The sequence below is a fragment of the Clarias gariepinus genome, chromosome 3 (genome assembly GCF_024256425.1).
Source record: "Clarias gariepinus isolate MV-2021 ecotype Netherlands chromosome 3, CGAR_prim_01v2, whole genome shotgun sequence".
Taxonomy (NCBI): Eukaryota; Metazoa; Chordata; class Actinopteri; order Siluriformes; family Clariidae; genus Clarias; species Clarias gariepinus.
The window spans coordinates 19853946-19872897 of record NC_071102.1 but is presented as its reverse complement, the minus strand read 5'-3'; the positions used below and the strand labels follow the sequence as shown (position 1 = coordinate 19872897).

At 40.8% G+C, this 18952-nt stretch overlaps 1 protein-coding gene across 2 annotated transcripts in view; it reads left to right on the top strand.

The window, feature by feature from the left end:
* Positions 1–18193, top strand: part of card11 (caspase recruitment domain family, member 11) — a 42781-nt gene extending 24588 nt beyond the window's left edge. The window contains exons 8-25 of one of the 2 annotated variants that reach the window (XM_053492394.1): positions 177–377; positions 573–746; positions 847–895; positions 1013–1101; positions 1690–1809; positions 1941–2047; positions 2128–2168; positions 2256–2379; positions 3026–3224; positions 3343–3469; positions 4962–5202; positions 6983–7067; positions 7181–7273; positions 7377–7497; positions 10850–11035; positions 12984–13108; positions 14085–14200; positions 16396–18193. In XM_053492394.1, coding sequence (XP_053348369.1) covers positions 177–377; positions 573–746; positions 847–895; positions 1013–1101; positions 1690–1809; positions 1941–2047; positions 2128–2168; positions 2256–2379; positions 3026–3224; positions 3343–3469; positions 4962–5202; positions 6983–7067; positions 7181–7273; positions 7377–7497; positions 10850–11035; positions 12984–13108; positions 14085–14200; positions 16396–16600 — 2403 coding nt within the window. In that variant the 3' untranslated portion in view covers positions 16601–18193. The remainder of the gene's footprint in view (positions 1–176; positions 378–572; positions 747–846; positions 896–1012; positions 1102–1689; positions 1810–1940; positions 2048–2127; positions 2169–2255; positions 2380–3025; positions 3225–3342; positions 3470–4961; positions 5203–6982; positions 7068–7180; positions 7274–7376; positions 7498–10849; positions 11036–12983; positions 13109–14084; positions 14201–16395) is intronic. The other variant, XM_053492395.1, reaches the window with a different exon arrangement.
* Positions 18194–18952: the final 759 nt, after the last annotated feature.

The window sequence follows — 18952 nt, the reverse complement described above, 5'->3', positions numbered from 1 at the left end:
GGGAGGAAAAATCTATTTAGTTACATATCACAATTCTTTTATGTAGCAGTTAATGTAACGCCACACTATGACTATATATATATATATATATATATATATATATATATATATATATGAGTGTTCCCTTAATTTTTATATACTGTATATACCATGATAACCCCTGATGTATCTCACAGGCATTTCGAGCTCGGGACGAAGCCCAGAACCAGGTGTCTCAGTGTCTGATCGACAAAGACAAGTACCGTAAACAGATCCGCGAGCTGGAGGAGAAGAGCGATGAACTGCACATCGAGATCATGCGTAAAGAAGCTAAGATAGTCACGCTTGAGTCCAAAATGAGGCGGCTCTCCAAAGACCAGGGTTTTGATCTTACCCAGGTGTGAAAAGTATCTCAGTGTTTAATCGAGTGACTTTAAGCTTCTCAAACAGAAATGCCAAACCTTCCACACGTCCTCCACTCATATACTGTACAGTTGTATATCATGTGTAATAGGTTCTATGTTCTTTTATGATTCCCGGGAGCGTATAAAACAAACACGGCCTCACTTCCTGTTCTCATCTCTCTTTCGTAGAGTCTGCCTCGAGATATTTTACCCCTGACCAAATTTCAGCTCGCCGAGCATGCAGACCCCAAGCTGGAGGGGCCGTCCGAGGACTCGGGGGAGGAGAATTCAGACGACATGTTCTTCTTCACGCCCAGCAACGACGTCCCGTCGCAGATTAAACGCAGACCGAATCTCAAAGGGGTGAGCCTTCCTGTAATATCACGTTCATTAGGTTTGGGTTTCAGAACATATTTTCGGACCAGAATGTTTGCTTTTGACACAGTTCCCCTACCCTCCTCAGATAAGAGTGAAATCGCCCATCTCCCCGCCAAAACTGTTGGATTTCCAAGGTAGAGTTCCTTTTGATCTTCGACAGCCCTGCATGTCAGAGTGAGAAGCATCGACCACACTCACTTCCTTTCCTTTTTTTTTTGTTTTCCTTTTTTTCTTCTTCTTCTTTCGTGCAGGTTCACATCATGCCAGTGGGGAGATCTCAGACACCATAAGCCCAGACACTCACCCCATGATAATTAGCTCCGCCTTCACCGCACATTCAGTAAGTCTTTAACGCAGGAAGGATGTGTGTGTTCTTTCACTTTGTTTCACGTTGGGTTTTTAATTAAGGGTTGCATATTTGACTATTTCCTTTATAAGTTAATACAGGTCTCCCCAAAAGTGTGCATGTGTTAGTGCTCCAGATTAAATACCCTTCAGATAACTGTTTCACACATATTTATATAACATAACCTCTATCTGTTTCACTCCTTTTCCATACAAAACATTTCTGTGTTTATGTAAATGGGCTACAGCCAAACCACACCCAACCAGAGAATGTTAAAGAGCTGAGCACCAACCTAGGGGAGGGGCTCTTCTTATATGATGTCATGTTAGAGGGAAAATCTGATTTGCTTGTTTAAGCCTCAGCTAATGAGACTGGAGACTCATCTGCATCGCATCGCCTATACCGCTTTATCCTGTGTACAGGGTCGTGGGGGGCGGAGCCTATTCCAGGAGACTTAGGGCACAAGGCAGGGTACACCCTGGACAGGGTGCCAATCCATCACAGTGCATACATACACACTAACACACACACACACAACAGGCAATTCGGGAACGCCAATTAGCCTAATCTGCATGTCTTTAGACTGTGAGAGGAAACTGGAGTACCCGGAGGAAACCCACCAAGCACAGGGACAGCATACAAACTCTACGCACACAGAGGCAGGAATCGAATCTGGCCGGGAATCGAACCCGGACCCTGGAGGTGCAAGGCGACAGTATTAACCACTAAGCCACCGTGCCACCTGAGACCTATCTGATTATCTAAAAATTACTAAAAAGTGAATTAGGGTGAATTGCAGGTAACACAATGTTTTTTTTCCATGTGGTCTGCAGGCCCGTAACAGAAACTGCAGCATTATGTCCACAACCGCTGAGCCTCCAGAGAAGGCCTCCATCCTCAGGAGGACTAAAGAAGGAGACCATGAATTCTTGCCGCGATGGTATTTAAGAGTCTACTCCTCTACCTTTCTCAGACATTATGCAAAAAAATGCAATTTACCTCTTTGCTTTGCTTTTTTAGCCTCGACACCCTGGACTCTGATGGAGACTGTGCAGATCTGGGTAAACACACGTCTCAGTGTACATCACTAAAATAAACGCGTGAATCATTTAAACTTTACTTAAGCTATTCAACTCTTCCTTTTACAGAGGATACAGACACCTATGGCCCACCCTCCATCCACTCCTCGTCATCCTCTCATCAGTCAGAGGGCATGGACTCGTACGATCTCGAGCAGGTCAACAACATCTTCAGGAAATTTTCCCTAGAGAGGTGACACTAACAAACACTGGAAACAGAAGTGCACCACAACTCACTACTGTACACGAGCTTAAACACTCAGGACTGCACTGTTCATAACTGTTGTTCATACAGTATTGTATATTGGATATAATGACCTCCCTCATTCCACTCTCAATAATAAGCTGCACACACACACACACTCTCTCTCTCTCTATAATCAGTGCACTTATTGTACATAACCCTTATCTGTCTATTATTTACATGTGCATTTTATTTTATCATGGTATATATATTATTGCACTCAGTGTATATAACCTTTTCTGTGTACAGTTTGCAATGCAAATTATTTACAATATTTTCCTTATTGCACCATCTATAATCATTTGCACTCATTGTAATTACTGCACCTTCCTTACTGTATAAACTGCAAAATGTATGTTTTATAAATATTTTGCACTGTGAAAATGCACTTCTGGTTAGATGCTAACTGTATTTCGTTGCTTTGTACCGTACATGTGCAGTGACAATACAGTTCAATCTAATCTAATCTAATCTAATCTAATCTGAACTAATGTAATCTAGTGTAGAACTGATGCTGATTTTTGCTCCTCCTGAGTGTGATTGTAAAGCTGTCGGTGATTTCTTCTACATGTGTGCTTTCCTCTTATTTCTCCAGACCATTCCGTCCCTCTCTCACATCGTGCACTCGTCCTAACACTTTACCCCCAGTGCAGAAGCTCTCTCTTCTTGGCGACTCTCTCCTGACGGACATCACTCTGGTCGGCGGCAACGACAGCGGCATATTCGTTTCCTCTGTGGTTTCCGGCTCGAGCGCTGAAAAGGCCGGCTTACGAATGGGACACCACCTCTTATGGGTGACGCAGCTCTTTGTTTTAGCCAGAACCCAAATTACCGAGGCAGTCTTCTCTTTTGTCTTGTCTTTCAGCTTTTCAGTAACTCTGAGTGTTCTCGTGTTATTTTTTTCGCACCCAGCTGAACGGCTGTATCCGGGGAGAAAGCCAGAGCGTGTCTTTGGATACGTGCACTCAGGAAGAGGCTCACTGGACACTTCAGAGATGCACTGGGCCAGTCCAACTCCATTACAGAAGCAACACTGAGGGTAAGAATGGAAACTCCTTCTCTTCTTCTCTTGTTAAAACAAATACTCTGTGCCATGTGATGGTTATTAAGTAAGCAAAGGAATAAAACGGCTGAGAGAAGGAAAAATCTGAGTTATTTTAGTGTTTTCCAAGGCGGCTCAGTGACGTAGTGGTTAGCACTGTCGTCTGGCACCTTAAGGGTCCGGGTTCGATTCTCAACACATCCAGTACGACTTACTGATTGGACTTGCTGTGTTTCCTTCACACCTGTATTGGAGCCACACTGCACTTCTCAACACACCGCACATTTACACACGTGTGCATGTGTATCTCCAGACCTCCTGAGACGCTGTACAGAAGATGAACGAATGAAATGTGTTTTCCATCTGCGTCAAAATGAATCAGTTTTATTATTATTATTTTATTATCATTTATTTATTCAAGAATGACACAATGTACATTTCATCAATTTTGTCTATTTGTTTGTAAACGTGTTATCAGTTACATTAACTGTAAGATTACATTAACGCAGCTACAGTTGTTCCCTCACCAGCCTCTCGTTATTTCTATCTCTTGAAGTTAATAAGACAGGAAATGTTGCTTTTCGTGTCACCACTAAACCTCCGGAGCCCAAAGTCCTGACCTTTTACCGTGTCGTGTAATTTAAGTGGTCCGCTTTATCGCTGACTGATACACACTGTGACACCAGAGACTCCTGCTAAAATATTCTAAATAGGCTTCACCAGGTCCACAATTACACACACTGTGACTGTAAGTCTTTTGCTTTTCTTTTACTATAGAAATGATTAGATTATAGATTACTATAGATTATGATGAGCTATTATAATAAGTGAGTTTTTAATCATTTAAAGATATTCAGGCTGATCTCCAGTGTCTGTGTACCAACGAACATGTGAGGAAGAAAACATTTACTGCTTTTTTCCATGTTGCCATCAGCCAGGGGGTAAACAAGCCAAATGTTTCCCCTGTTGTGACCTCATATAAGAGAAACTCTGCCTCAGGTTGTTTCTTTGATGTTCTCTGGTGAGGGGCGGGGTCTTGGCAGTAGCTCATTTACATAGACACTGAAACAGCGTGTTTGGAGGAGGAGAGAAACTGAAAAAGTTTTGAGGGCAAAATTAATTATCTAAGGTGTATTTCGGTTGGAGGCGGCACGGTGGTGTAGCAGTCGCCTTGCACCTCCAGTAAAATATGGGACCTTTAATGTAAACCTGTAATTTGTCCAGGTACCAGTCGTCCTGTCTGCTGTGGGAACTCGTTCAATGCCGTCTGACCAGAATCTGATCAGAATCAAGAACTCAACAGTAGACTAAAAGCCACAACAAATCCCCTTTAGCTGTAATTTAAAGACAAGACTGTACGTCTGTCCGTCTGTCACTGACTCTTGTGCATTTCTGTGCAGTTCTGATCTCTGATTGCAGGCTCGACAGCAGGTTATGTTTTTTATTACTTTATGTAGCCATGCGTTGTGACTCCTGCTCTCATCTCCAGCCTACAGACGTCTGCAGAAGGACATCGAGGATGGACGAGTGGTGTCGGGCGACTCCTTCTACATCCGGGTCAACCTTAACATCTCGGGCCAGTCGGACTGCTGCTCGCTGAGCGTACGGTGTGACGAGGTGCTCCATGTTTTGGACACACGCTACCAGGGCAAGTGTGAGTGGCTGTGTGCACGTGTGGACTCGTATACTGACAAGGACCAGGATAAGGGCACCATCCCGAGCTACAGCAGGTCAGAGCGCAAAGAAAAATGAACAAAGAGTTTACTTTTGTATTGAATAAAGTTCTGTTTTGAGATACTTTGTGCCCTAAAGCACAGACATTTATACTTACAGCTTAACACGGCACACAGTTCTGAGCAAAAGCAGTTACAATCTTGGTAGATATTGGTGGCGTAGCGTTACCATAGTGACCTCAGATCTCCAGGGCCGACGCTTCCTCTGCATGTTATTTTCAAAGCGTTTTCAAATTGCCCATAGTGTGTGTGTGTGTGTGTGTGTGTGTGTGTGTGTGTGTGTGTGAGCCCTATGAAAGACTGCCAGCCCATCCAGTCCGTACCCCACCTCGTGCCCTGTAACCCCGCGACAGACTCCTGACCTCCCCGTATAGAGAATGAGCGACTGAGAGAGTGTTAATGATATTTGTATCCTATTTAATTTTATTTAACAGTTTTAATTAACTTTCCTAGCTGTATTCTCTAAAAGGTAAGTATTAACGTATTTTATTTAATCCAAGTTTCCTAAAAAGTTCTCCCGTATAATTTCATTGTAAATCATTTACTGACATTAGAATGATCTCCAGTCCCCTGGTTAGACTAATAAGTGATGTTTATTACAAGTCGCTTATTAACGTTAGAAATGTTAATTACCGCCCGCTATCAGTGTTCTCAGACGTTTGTGATAATATTAGCTTCCTGTTATACTAAAGACTTCTTTTAATTGTGTGGGAGACTATTGTAATAAAGCTGTGCTGCACTTGTTTTATAGACCTAATTATTTGTTTGTTTGTTTTTTATTTTCATGAAAGACACGCCGAACAGCTAGAGCTAAAAAGCAAACAAAAAAACAAAACATTGGGAACAGAACGTGGATATTGATTGGGGAATACTGTGTCATGGTCATGTGTTCCCTTCATCCTGGGCGATCCTACAGAGTTAATATATAAAACTTTATTATAAAATCATGTGACCCCAGTGATACAGGGTCGTGTGTGGAACTCATTTTCAAGTAAAATTCCACATACTGGGTAAAATGTAAAGTTTTGATTTAATGCTTTTAGAGATCATGTGATGAGTTGGGTTACCACTCCCAAAAATGAATAAATAAATAATAATAAATTATAAAAAAATCTGACAGTATGGTGGAGTAGTGGTTAGCACTGTCACCATGCACCTCCAGGGTCGAGGGTTCGAGTCCCGCCCTAGGGTCAGTGTGTGTGGAGTTTACATGTCCTCTGCTTGCTGGGTTTCCTCTGGGCACTCTGGTTTCCTCCCAGTCCAAAAACATTGAGGTTAAACTAACTGGTCTTTGACAAATTCCCCATAGTGTGTGTGTGTGCTCTGTGATGGATTGGCACCCTGTCCATGGTGTACCCAACTTTGTCCCCAAAGTTTTCTGAGGCTCCCTGTGACCCTGTATACAGGATAAGCAGAATAGAAGATGAAATAAATGATTGAATAAAGAATAATCCTTCTCACTATTGTGTGACTGATGTTACGTCTAGTAACTTACTGAACGAGTGTAAGGAAATATTTAATGGTCTAAACTTTAAAGTGCTAATTTACAGTTAGTCTCTCTGGATAAGTGCGTCTGATTGTAAATGTTTGACCCGTACAAACACTGTAGGGAGTTAATTTAACACTCTGGGTATCAGTACGCATTATATAAAACATACAGGAAATTATTTTATTACGTTTCACCGGGTGTTTCCCCTACAGTAAGTAGTGATCAGTCCTGGCAGGTTTTGAATGTGTCGACCGTGACTGTGAACTGACCGTCCTTCCACCCCCTCAGGGCCCAGCAGCTCCTCCTGGTGAAGATCCAGAAGCTTATGTGTCGTGGCAGCCGAGAAGAGACAGATAGTCTGAGGGGACTCAGGGTTAGACAATGACTTCATTTTATGTGTAATGTTTTCTGCAACAAAAAAAAAACATAATAGAACAAAGTGCAGCCAAGCGTAAATCCCAATCCGGTTTTCCTTTTGGTCCTCAGAATATGTTGCAGCCCGAGGAAGCTGCTCCGTCGGACCCGAAGTGCAGTCCTCGCCTGTCCAGGGCCAGCATCTTCATCTGTCAGATCCTGCAGGTAAAACACTGTGCGTCTGGCCCGACTCAGACTCAGACAGACTGGGCCCGGGTGAACTTGATGACTGTGTGCGACGGAGATTGATAAAGATTTTTGGTGTCAGTTTGTCAGCAGGGCAGATAACAAGTACAAGAGGATGGACAGCAACGACCGCGTGCGCATCCTCAACGCCGGCAATCTGTCAACTCTTCCCAAATCTGGCTTTGAAACCATGAAGCCTGAGGGTAAGCATGACAGATCCAGTCTGCTTCGTTTCATTCTCACCCGCGGGTCTGAGGGCTCGTATAATAGCTTTATGATCTATAGCTTCCTCTACTTACAGTCAGGACTTTTTCTCCAAGAGTACTGTACATCACTCGGGGTTCGTCTCCGCTGAGCTCCAGCTGATGTCTTGCAGAAGACAGAACACGAATAACAATGAATAAGAAGCACGATCGCTTCATGCAAATGTGACGATGCTAACGGGTCCTCATTAGCTTTCACATATGGTTAGATTGTTGTGGTTTTTGTTTCTTTTAAGTCGCACTTTATGCCGTGTCTCTAAATCTTGTGTAATTATAGAAAAAGTTATACATGCACGTATAATGTAAGTACTGAGAATGTAACATTTTTACTTTTCACAGATGGAATACAGCAGGGGCGTTGCGATTTTCTTTTCTTTCTTGAATCTCTGGTGCATGTCTGAAATGTGTTAATTTTCTGTACACACTTCCTTTCCTTTGCCCACTGCTGCCGCTGAAACTGATCAACATTTACATTCTTTTCTGCATTATGTCTCACTATCACTCACCTGAGACTCAACTAACAAAGTTCCTCCTCATCAACTGAAACACGATCTGATTTAATATCGTCTCTGCAAATTCATTTCATCATCCAGGCTTTTACATTTTCCAGGCCTGCAAAGTAAGTTTGATTAGCTAGATTGGCTAAATTAGCTAGGTTAGTTAGATTAGCTACTGAAGATTAGCTAGATTAGTTTCGCTTGCTTGTTTATCACAAACTACAGTCAGCTTTTTCTATTTTTGCTCCGCCGTTTGATGTTCATGTAGTCCTCGTTGAGTCACAATAAGATCATCTGTACTGTTTATAAATCGTACATTATTCCCGTTATGACATAATTTTTCTCACGCTGATTCATTCCGCGCTCTGCATTTCACTGGCTCTGACATGCACGCTGCCGTGCGCGGACCTGCGCCGTGGTGTGTTGACCCGGACCACCACAGCTTGTATTTTGGTTTAAACTGGGTTATTGTCATGATGTGGTTTAGAAAAAAAAAAATCTATTTCCTTTCCTTTATTATCTGAATGAATCTGGCGGAATCTTGTTAAAACTAGACTGTGAGATTTAACCGTGGCCGAGGGGCTCGATACTACAGCACGTGTCCCAGTGAAAGCGGTCCAGTGACGTCTATGAAATACAGTAGCTCATTTTCTGTACAAACTAAACGCGCCAAATTAAGTCGGCTATTGGTTCAAGTTCAAGTAGGCTTTATTGTCACTTCAACCATATACAGTTAGTACACAGTGAAACGAAACAACGTTCCTCCAGGACCAAGGTGCTACATGCAACATAAACTTACAACATAAATTAACAGAGAAGCTAAACTAGCTAACCAGGAGGCCTTGTTAGCTGGCTAGCAGAGACAAGACAGATAGTCCTAACATAAATTACAACATAAATTAACAAAAAACTAACTACAGGTTTTATAGACAACAGACAACATAAAGTGCACGTGCAAGTGCACGTGGTTCAGGTGGCTGTTGGTACTAAAGGCTGAAGGCAACCCTGACAGCATTATTGAGTCTTTTCACCAGTACTGAGAACTTGAAAATTATTCAGAAACTCATAAAGAAAGAATAATTTTTAAAGGAAGGTGTGTGATGTGACTGAGCGAACCCCAGTGGTCCAGTCGTGATCCTCCTGCCAGTCTGCTTATTGATTCTTACTAAATCCTGTTCACTCTGTTCTTAAAGGACGCCGTGCTGGAGTAAAGGACGAGCACAGAAAATACAAAGAAACAATAAATGTAGTGGAAATGGAGAAAAATGGAACTGGGAGTGGAATTAGTGGAATTAGTGATGTTGGTCCTGGACACTATTTGTTTGATATTTAGTAGACACCTGACCATCACACCTTGATACGCTCCTATATCTGAATGAAATCTCCTGGAAAGGCGTCTCAGTAAAGTCACGGTTATTACAGCAGTAATGGAGTGGAACTCCAGAGAGCACAGGTGAGCGGTGAGGGTCAGGTGTACACAAACTTTCGGACATACATATGTAGTGTACGCATTTTATTTTTATATCACAAGTTAACATGAACATTTCTAGCTTTTCAGCCAGCATCAGCTTTCTTTTTGAAATAAGCTGAGAGTTAGTTTGTGACGGAGCTGTTCATACGCTAGGACGCTAGTTTGGATTAGCTCATGTGATGTATAAAATGATGTATAAAAACCTGCCGAGTGACGCAGTGACGTGAACGCGGATGTGCGATCTGGGGTCAGCGTGCCACGCTCGGCCGACCCTGCCATGGCAGTCTGCTATTCACTCTGTCTCGTCTCTGGTTTTCATTTAACCCTGCTTTCACCCTAATGCGATCGTGTCCAATTCCAAGGAATTGTCTATAGTCTGTGCTTGTGCAGCCCCGCCCGCACCGTTTTAAACAGTCGCTCACGTGACTTTAGGGAGGGGTGTAACTCACCCGGAGGACAATGCTATCCGGACTCACAGACAGCTTGTGTTGCTGTGATTGATGTGGGAGTGCAAGTGTGCCATCGCTCTCCCCAAACATGGGCTACTCATATTTATTTGTTTTTTATTTATTGTCCCTCCCAAGGGGTATCCCACAGCTCCGCCCTAACGATGTCTGTGGTGCACGCTTAGTCTGTATATCATAACGAATCGAATAGTACTGGATTGAACATCTCTATACGGTTAATAATACTAAGAACTAACATCTGTATCGAGGGCTTGCGGGAGCGGTGGAAGAGAACGTCCTGTTAGTGCTGTACATGTGTAGTGCAGGTGATAATATTTACATTACATTCATGACTTAAGATGTGCTGATCTAATGTAATGCATCTTTTACACTACATTTGTCATTACTAGTTATATTAGTATATAATATGCGTTCAGGTCAAAGCAGGACTTTTGATTGTACAGAACACAGTCCTGAGAGTAAACACTCCCTTTATTTCTCTAGATAATCCCCTGATACACTAATGCACTTATCCCAGTGTCTCTCTAGTTTCACTAGAGTCCCTGTACCGTGCGAGTGGTGTTGGGGGATGAGTGTGTGTACAGTTCCATTTTCAAGCATCAGGTGTTCCACTCGCTGAGTGTTCACAGAGTGACTGCAGTGAGCTCCGAGCCGCCTCTTCACACTATTTAAATCTTTTACTGAGAGTCTTGTCACTGTATTGTGCTTAAAGTTTCTGTAAATGTCAAACGCTTTAACACTTTCATTCCCAAAAAAATCATCACAATCCTGTGTTTGACTTGACCCCCACTCGTAATATAATATAACATAAACTGTTCTGCGTACTCCAATCGTAAACGATGTGTTCTGTGTTGTAGATTCATCCGACTCCGAGAGTGATTTGAACAAGAGCGACCTCAACCTGATCCCGTACAGTCCGGTGACGCCACACCGCTGTCCACGCAAGCGGCCCGTCCTCTTCTCTCCCAATATCCTGGCCAAAACCATCGTCCAGAAGTTCCTTAACTCCGGGGGGGCCATGGAGTTCAACATCTGCAAGCCAGGTAAAGGTTGACGAGCCGGTGTTTCCGGCGTATCAATCGATTATTATTAAAATGAGGCTTTAAATTTAAAGGCTTTCACAGAGGTCACAGAGAGATTTGTGCTAAATGAGTCAAAATAAGAAGGTTTTAGCAGGAATTAGTTATTTGTGTGATTAATATGTGGAGTATTTATGCAGTTTTCTAAGGAAATTAATAGCTTAGTTTTACTGAAAATCCTGCAAAAGCAGCCGCGATCCTTCTGAGGAATTTATCACACCCGCTTCTTATTCATCAGCAAAAAACAGAAACTTTCTTTTTATATATTATGCTACGTCCAGAGGCGGCAAGACACAAACTAAGAGTGGCTGTAGTTTGTGTCTTGCCGCCTCTGGACGTAGCATAATATATAAAAAGAAAGTTTCTGTTTTTTGTACTGTTCATGTACTTAACTCACTGCATTGTGTGTTTTCTGTATGTGATATTCCTCACTACTTGTTTTTAATGAAAATTTTAAATTGAGACTCGTTACTTTACAGCTGGCAATAACACAAAAATTAGACTTCTAAATGTGTCTGAATAAGTTCTATAGAAACTATATCAAGAACTTGCTTAAATAGTCGATTTACCATGAAACATTTAAAATAGTATTAAAGAAAAAAAGACTATAAAAAAGACTAATAATGTAAAAACTATGATGTTATTTATTCTGTTTTTCTTTCATGCCCAGCGCTGGACTTTTTGTTTAATTTAGAGAGAAAATTCCCACCGCAGCAGCAGACGTAGTATTTTTAGTTCATCGTTATGGTTCAGTGTGAACTTCGTGACTTCTGTCTAGTTTTTTCTCCATGGTAACGATAATCTTTGCATGGAATTGACCGTAAATGTTTGTGATGTTCACGATTTTTGGAACTTATTATATATAGCAGTGCTATATTTATATATAACCATAAAATATGAATTACTACAGAACAGTTGGTCTTTTTACTGTTTAACATTTAATCATTTAATTTATGCAGGAATACATACGCAATTTAATTAGACCTAAAATCAGTAAATGAGGGGGGAAAAAAATCAGTTTTATAGGAAAATAAAATTTTGAAAAAAAAAAAAACACTCAGTAAAATCATCAAACACTAGACAAGACACTTTGATTTCCAAAACCCATAAATAAATCCATGCATCGTCCTCGCTAAAGCTTTTACGCTTAAATCAGCACTTTTAGCCCGAGGCCGAGTTCATGGGGTCTCGTGTTCATGTTCAGCAGTCGTGTCTTTCTAGAGATCATTTTCTCCAGCTACATACTGTACTTGCTAATAAGATGTTTGTGAATAAAAACTCGTTTAAACAATTAGAGAGTTATAATAAAATACAGAGTTCATCCTGTAAACACGAAGAAGCCTTTATATGTCACATAAACCCGGTGTGTTACACAGTAAAGTATCCAGAGTTGAACGAACACTTTTTCGAGGATTTTCAAGACTGTATGGTGTTTGTTCAGCTCTCTGAGTGTAACTGTAACGCTAAGGATGATCTTGTGCTGGAGATCAGGGTTCAGGCTCAGGATCAGACGTGACGCAGAGCTTCAGGAGCATGGAGGGTTAAAGCCCTGACTCAAGGGCCCAAGAAACAGCATGGCAGTGAACCACACGCCCTCCTGATCATTCCACACTAACGCTTAAAATAATTTTGTGTTTTATAGTGAAAATTATTTTAAAAAATTTAATCACAGCTACTGTACAGTAACCAGCTTGGATGGTGTTCAATAAAGTGCTTTAAAGCAACGTTTAGTATGAAAACCTTCTCAATTTGTTCGAGGATGAGGAGGATAAGTTGTTTATCAACCGATTTTTTAATGAAATTAAAGATTTGAAACATTTCACCTACTGCTCCCTGTTAAAACATTTTTCACCCCTTTTGCATTTTTAGAGCTGATTTTCTCTGCAGTTGTTCATATGCATTGTGTTTTCAGACATCCTGACCAAAGAGGAGTTCCTGATGAAGCAGAAGATAGAGACGATCATCTTCTCGAAGGAAAGGCAGGCGAGCACGTACGAGTGCATCACCCCGGAGAACATCGAAGCCGTAGCCTTTAAGGTATTTAAACAACACTTTGTGGATTCGTTTCATCAGGATAATGATGTGTTTTTAATATATTTTTTACTTTTTTTGTGCTATTATTTCTCTGTAATGATGATGCGTCTTATTATTAAGAGATTATTACTTTTTCCCCTTTGGACCCGAAGCACTTGGGTGTTAATTACCCGCCACTGTGACTAATTCATAGAGATCTGTTCTGATCCTGGGCGCCTGTTTACACAGAGGACCAAATGTAGACCTGAAGTAGGAAATCGGTTTGGTTTGCCAGGATAGAACAGATACGCTCAGCAGTTCTGTCCTCCCTCAAGGTCATAAAGAAGTAGAGAGAGAGAGAGAGAGAGAAAGAGACAGAGAGAGAGACAAAAAGAGAGAGACACAGAGAGAGGGGCAAAAAGACACAGAGGGAGACACAGAGAGAGAGAGAGAGAGCGAGAGAGACAGACAGAGAGAGAGACAAAAAGAGAGAGAGACACAGAGAGAGGGGCAAAAAGACACAGAGGGAGACACAGAGAGAGAGAGAGAGAGCGAGAGAGACAGACAGAGAGAGAGACAAAAAGAGAGAGAGAGACACAAAGAGAGACACAGGGAGAAAGAGACACACACAGAGAGAGAGACACAGAGAGAGAGACAGACAGAGAGAGACAAAAAGAGAAAGAGAGAGACAGACGGAGAGAGACAGAGAGACTCCGTGGGGTTTTGTCAGGTTTTTTCAGGTGGTCAGAAGCTTTGTTTTCATGCCTCAGTTATTAATGTGTGAGGAGATGCACTTTTCCCCACGGTGAGTGATGTACTGTACCTCTGTGTGCAAAAACCAGAACGGCACAAAAACAACTCGGGAAACAAAAACCTGAATGACAGTTTCGGCTGAAAACACAAATAATTATCTGTAAATTGATTGGATTATTGATGAATTTAAAGCAGGCCGTGTGCATGTGCGTCTGCGTTGACGCTGTAACTCTGTGTTCTGTCGCAGAGTAAACACTGTCTCCTGGAAGCGGATCTGAGCTGCGCCAAAGAATTGCTCAGGAGAGAAATCTACCCCATCGTTATCTACATCAAAATCTGCGAGAGGAACATCAAGAAATTAAGGTAAGCAGGCTAGGGGAAAAAATCATAAATAAACTCAAATAAATTACACCCGTAATCAGACTTTCAGTAATCAAGTTCAGATTACTTTTTGTCTTTTAGAGCAATTATAATTTATATGCTTGGTATACTGTAGATGGTGTAAGTCATGTGACTGACTGGTTTTTACATTTTAGAGGTTTGGGAAAATCTGTGGCATTTAACAGAATTTTAGAGACCAGCTGAAAAAGACTTACATTATATTATAATAACTCTGTGTTAATGAACCATTAATATTATTAACAAAAATATATATTTTTATTATTTGATTCATTCATTTATTATTTTTTTCTGTAAATCTTGACATGTCTTCCTCTGGAGATTGTTTCGGGTAAGAAATCTGTTTCACAAATCTGGTGGTAAAAACAAGTCAAGTCCATAAAGATGTCCAGGACTCGCTGCAGATCACAAGCTGCTGTAAAAAGCCACTTATTTCATATTCAGATTCTGGTCTTTAAATACAGTTTTTCTCCTGTTTGTAAAGGAGAAAGATTTAAGTCCAGCAAAGCCTACAATAATATAAAAAAATTATACAGAATTATAATACACAATATGTATATTAGGCCATGTGAAGGATTATTCCAAGCTGCTGCAGGTACATTATTGGCACAATATTACAAAACCTGTATATAAACATCTGTCATTTAAAACAGAAGGAATTTCTTTCATATGATAAAACAGTCTGCAGAACTTGAAGTAGCTTTGTGCTTCGTTCAAGCCGAATTGACTGAAACTCTTCGAACGCAGTATCCATTCATCCATTCAGAGATTTGAACAATGTTGTAGCTACAGTGGAGTCCAAAAGTATTGAGACAAAAGTGAAATTCAATGTTTTAATGACATGCTCAAAATGTTTAAGTAATGACAGTCAAGTTAAGAAAATGGTAATTTCTTACATGAAAATGCTCGACAACTAATACCATTTTTGAAATTTATTCTTTGAAGCCATCAGACGGGTTTGGGCTCAAACTACTGAGTGAAATCACCTGAGCACAAGGAGAACAAAACACATGGTGTACTGTTGGTGTAAAACTTTTGACCTCCACTGTAAAAATAATGAATATAAGAATACAAATCTAGTGTTAAACACACTGTATCACACACAAACACACACAGATTTTTTCCCCCACAATGTTTTATTGTTGTCATTTTTATGTTACAAATCAAGTTCCAATAAATGGTTACTCGCCTAAAAAAGAGACAATATTTTCATGGTATTTTTACCGTAGTAGTAATAATAATAATAATAATAATACCGTAGTATTATTTTTTCCAAAGAATAAATATAACAATTCAATTTAAAAAGTATTTCTTTTATTAAATATAAATGTGTGTAAAATATAAAAAATGAAATATAAGAAAATAACTTAAGAAATATACCAATCCCATGGAAGTCACCAAACGCAGCTCCTCCCACAGTTAAGGGATGTGTGGTAACTTCACTGGCGTCGATTTGCAACATAAAATGCAAAACATAACATTGTGACAATTAATAATTTTGAGAAAAAAAATCATAAAAATGAAAAAAGTTTTAAAAATTGGAATTCCAAGTCCTTAATGATTGTCCTCTAAAGAGTTAATAGACATTATGTGGCTGAAGGCTTTGACACCTGACCATCAAACCCAAACAGTAGACACAAAGTCTCTGTATGATGTAGCATTACAGCGTCTCTTCACTAGAAGGCAAACCTGTTCCAACCTGACACTGTTCCTCTGGGAACACCTTTGGGATGAAGTTGAACTCGAGCATCCTCGACATCCCTCACCAATCACCAATCTTTACAACCAACTCTCCAAAGTCTAATGGAAAACCGCTAGTAAAGGCTAAGTCTCGAAATGAAAAGCAGACTAACATCATACTAGTCCTATTGGTTTTGAGTGTGATGGTCATGTGTCTGTATATGTTTGGCCATATAATGGAGGTAACTTTAATTAAGAAAAGGTCAAATCCCAAGTAATTTAAAAGGAGACCAAATGAAAGTAGACCAAATTGTGAGTGTTTTTCACAGACTTGGCTTTGACATGATGACTCTTGATACTTGCTGAATTGTTAAACCTCTCCACAGAGCCATGTAGACCTCCTGCTGTGTTTAACTTTATGTGCATTTCTTTGAGAATTTCTTTGAGGAGTGTGACTAATGGAGCTGAACGTTTCGCAGGAGGCTGCCACTGAAGGTGGACTCGGAGGAGGATTTCCTGAAGATGTGCCGCGCTAAGGAGAAAGAGCTGGAAGCCCTGCCGTGCCTCTACGCCACCGTGGAGCCCGACTCGTGGAGCGGAGTGGAGGATCTCCTCAGGCTCATTAAGGATAAGATCCTGGAAGAGCAGAAGAAAACAGTGTGGGTGGAGCAAGACCTGCTGTAGATCACCTGACCCAAAAGACCGACAGGCAGCCACAGACTCAGACAGCGTAGGTTACAACGATCTCTCGTCGGAGTTTGTGGCGCGGCTGGAACGTATACGCAAGTCACTGCCATGCAGAGAGGAAGTGATGTGGAGGTGTATGTGGTTCCTGTGCAGTGAAAAAGAGAAAGGGAAGAAGACGGTCCCGGCCCGAAGGTGGAAGCGTTCTCATTCGAAGCTGTTCGTTCTCCAAATGTGCTGCTGTGGTCAATAAAACATTATCTTGTTCGCGTTCCGTGTGAAATCCCCAATAAGACACAGTCCATTGCGTTCCCTTGGATTCCATCTGCTATTATTATTTTCCCCTTTTGCAAATGCTCGCTGCAGTCCTCATTTATCATCCTGAGTGACCACAAACAAGATGAATGTTGATAATTCTAAACCGAATTTGATGCCCTTATCATTGCATTCCTTAAACGACGGACCAGAGCCCTGATTTATTTCACTCCATCTTCGTGTTGTCAGTATATTTATTTTATAGCCGACATTGCAGTGCATTATTTAAAAAAAGGCTGTGTTGTTTCCTCCTCTCTGGTGTGTACAGATGATGTGTGGGTGGAAGACGTCTCTTTGCTTGTTATAGGTTCTACACACATACAGTAGGTGTACAGTACATGCCGTACGGTGCATATTCCCATATTTCACAGAAAAAAAAGCATGCAGCATTAAGTTGGACCCAATGAGTGATTTGATTATTATGAGAAGACGTTTCTTCTTTTAGAGCTTCTCTAACTTTTAGAACTTTTAGATCAGCTAGATACTTGCAGACAACAACAACAACAACAAAAAGGAAACTGGCAACAAAAGGTTTGGTTTGTTTGTCTCTGAAGTTCTCTCTGGTGGAAAAGTGAACGTCTCTCTCTCTCTCTGTCTCTCTGTCTCTCTCTGTCTCTCTCTGCTGCACCAACCGTTAACACGTACCCTCAAGACATAGAGTGTAATCCCGCCATAACTTTCATATCAATACAAAAGCACAAATGAGTCGCTATTTTTTTATTTGTTTTGTTAACGGCAAGACACTACAGGTAGTCGTGTCAATCATGGAGAATAACAATAAATGTCTTCTTTTAAGCTGTAGCAAAAAACACATCAGAATGAATCATAAAAGTCTCATGTTTTAAGCTCCACCCACTTGGCACAACCACGCCATCAAATTGTACATACCTGAAAAGCTTGTTTTGTCAAACTTATGTCATTTTGGTATAAATCCGATTTGAGCTTTATATACACCACAAATTTTTTAACCTTTTTTTTCCCAGGAATATATCAGAACGGAATGCAGGTTGTTATTGGATTTATGTTAGATTTTATTCTAGGGGGGAAAGAAGCCACTTTATTTTGATAATTAATTAATAAAGAAGCGATTTTCCAAGTCTTCCTCTGGAGAGCCTGTTTGCAGTAAAATAAATATTTAAATTCCAACAACATCAAAAAGACTAGATTTTGGTTTAATTAAGTATGCAAATGGGTGTGTATTTCATTATGCAAAACCTAATTTGCATAGATAAATGTATGTTCTTTTCCTATAAAAAAAAATCTGCTGGCAAAAGTTGATTGTGGTCTCTATCTCTCTTTTTTTCTATCCGTCATGTGTAGTGTCTTGCCCTAAATGAATGTATGTCTGTGTTTCAACTATATTTATTACAAGTACAGTAAAAAAAGATCCTGAATTTATTAATATAGTACAGACTGATTGTATAAACCATTTGTAAATCACTTTTTCCGGTCTTGTCGAGCAGCTGAAGCCTAGATTTTCTCCACAGAAATGTACTTTATATCAGATATATCTGCATGTTCTGTTTTACATTAAACATGGTTTGAAAGAACAGCCGTGTTTCCTGTAATGCCTCTGAAGCTGTGTGCATGTTTCAGCCTGTTCTTGGCCAGTTCTTCAGAAGCTCTGCCAGTTCACACTTTCACTAAGCTCTAACTGAAATTGAAATAGTGCATCAAAAAAAAAAGAAAAAAAGAAAAAAAAGAGAGAAATCCTGAATAGAGCACGTCACGAGTCGAGTCGAGCAGTGGAAATTTCAGTTGGTTGGTGGCTGCGATTGACAGGTTGGAGCCGTCTGTGGTGGCGGTGGTTCCTCTCAGAGCAGCGTCACTCAAGACGAAAGTTCTTACGGTAAAAGCAGAGTTTCCACTGCGACTGGAAATATCAATCTGCAAAGCTCCTGGATTTCCTGGTTTACCAAAACACACAGACGCACTTCAGACCTGTCGTCTTCTCCCCAGTGTGTTGGAGCGTTCTGGTTCGCTGGTGTCTCGTAACGTAAACCGGAGAGAGAAAGTAAACAAATCATCCTGTGTTGC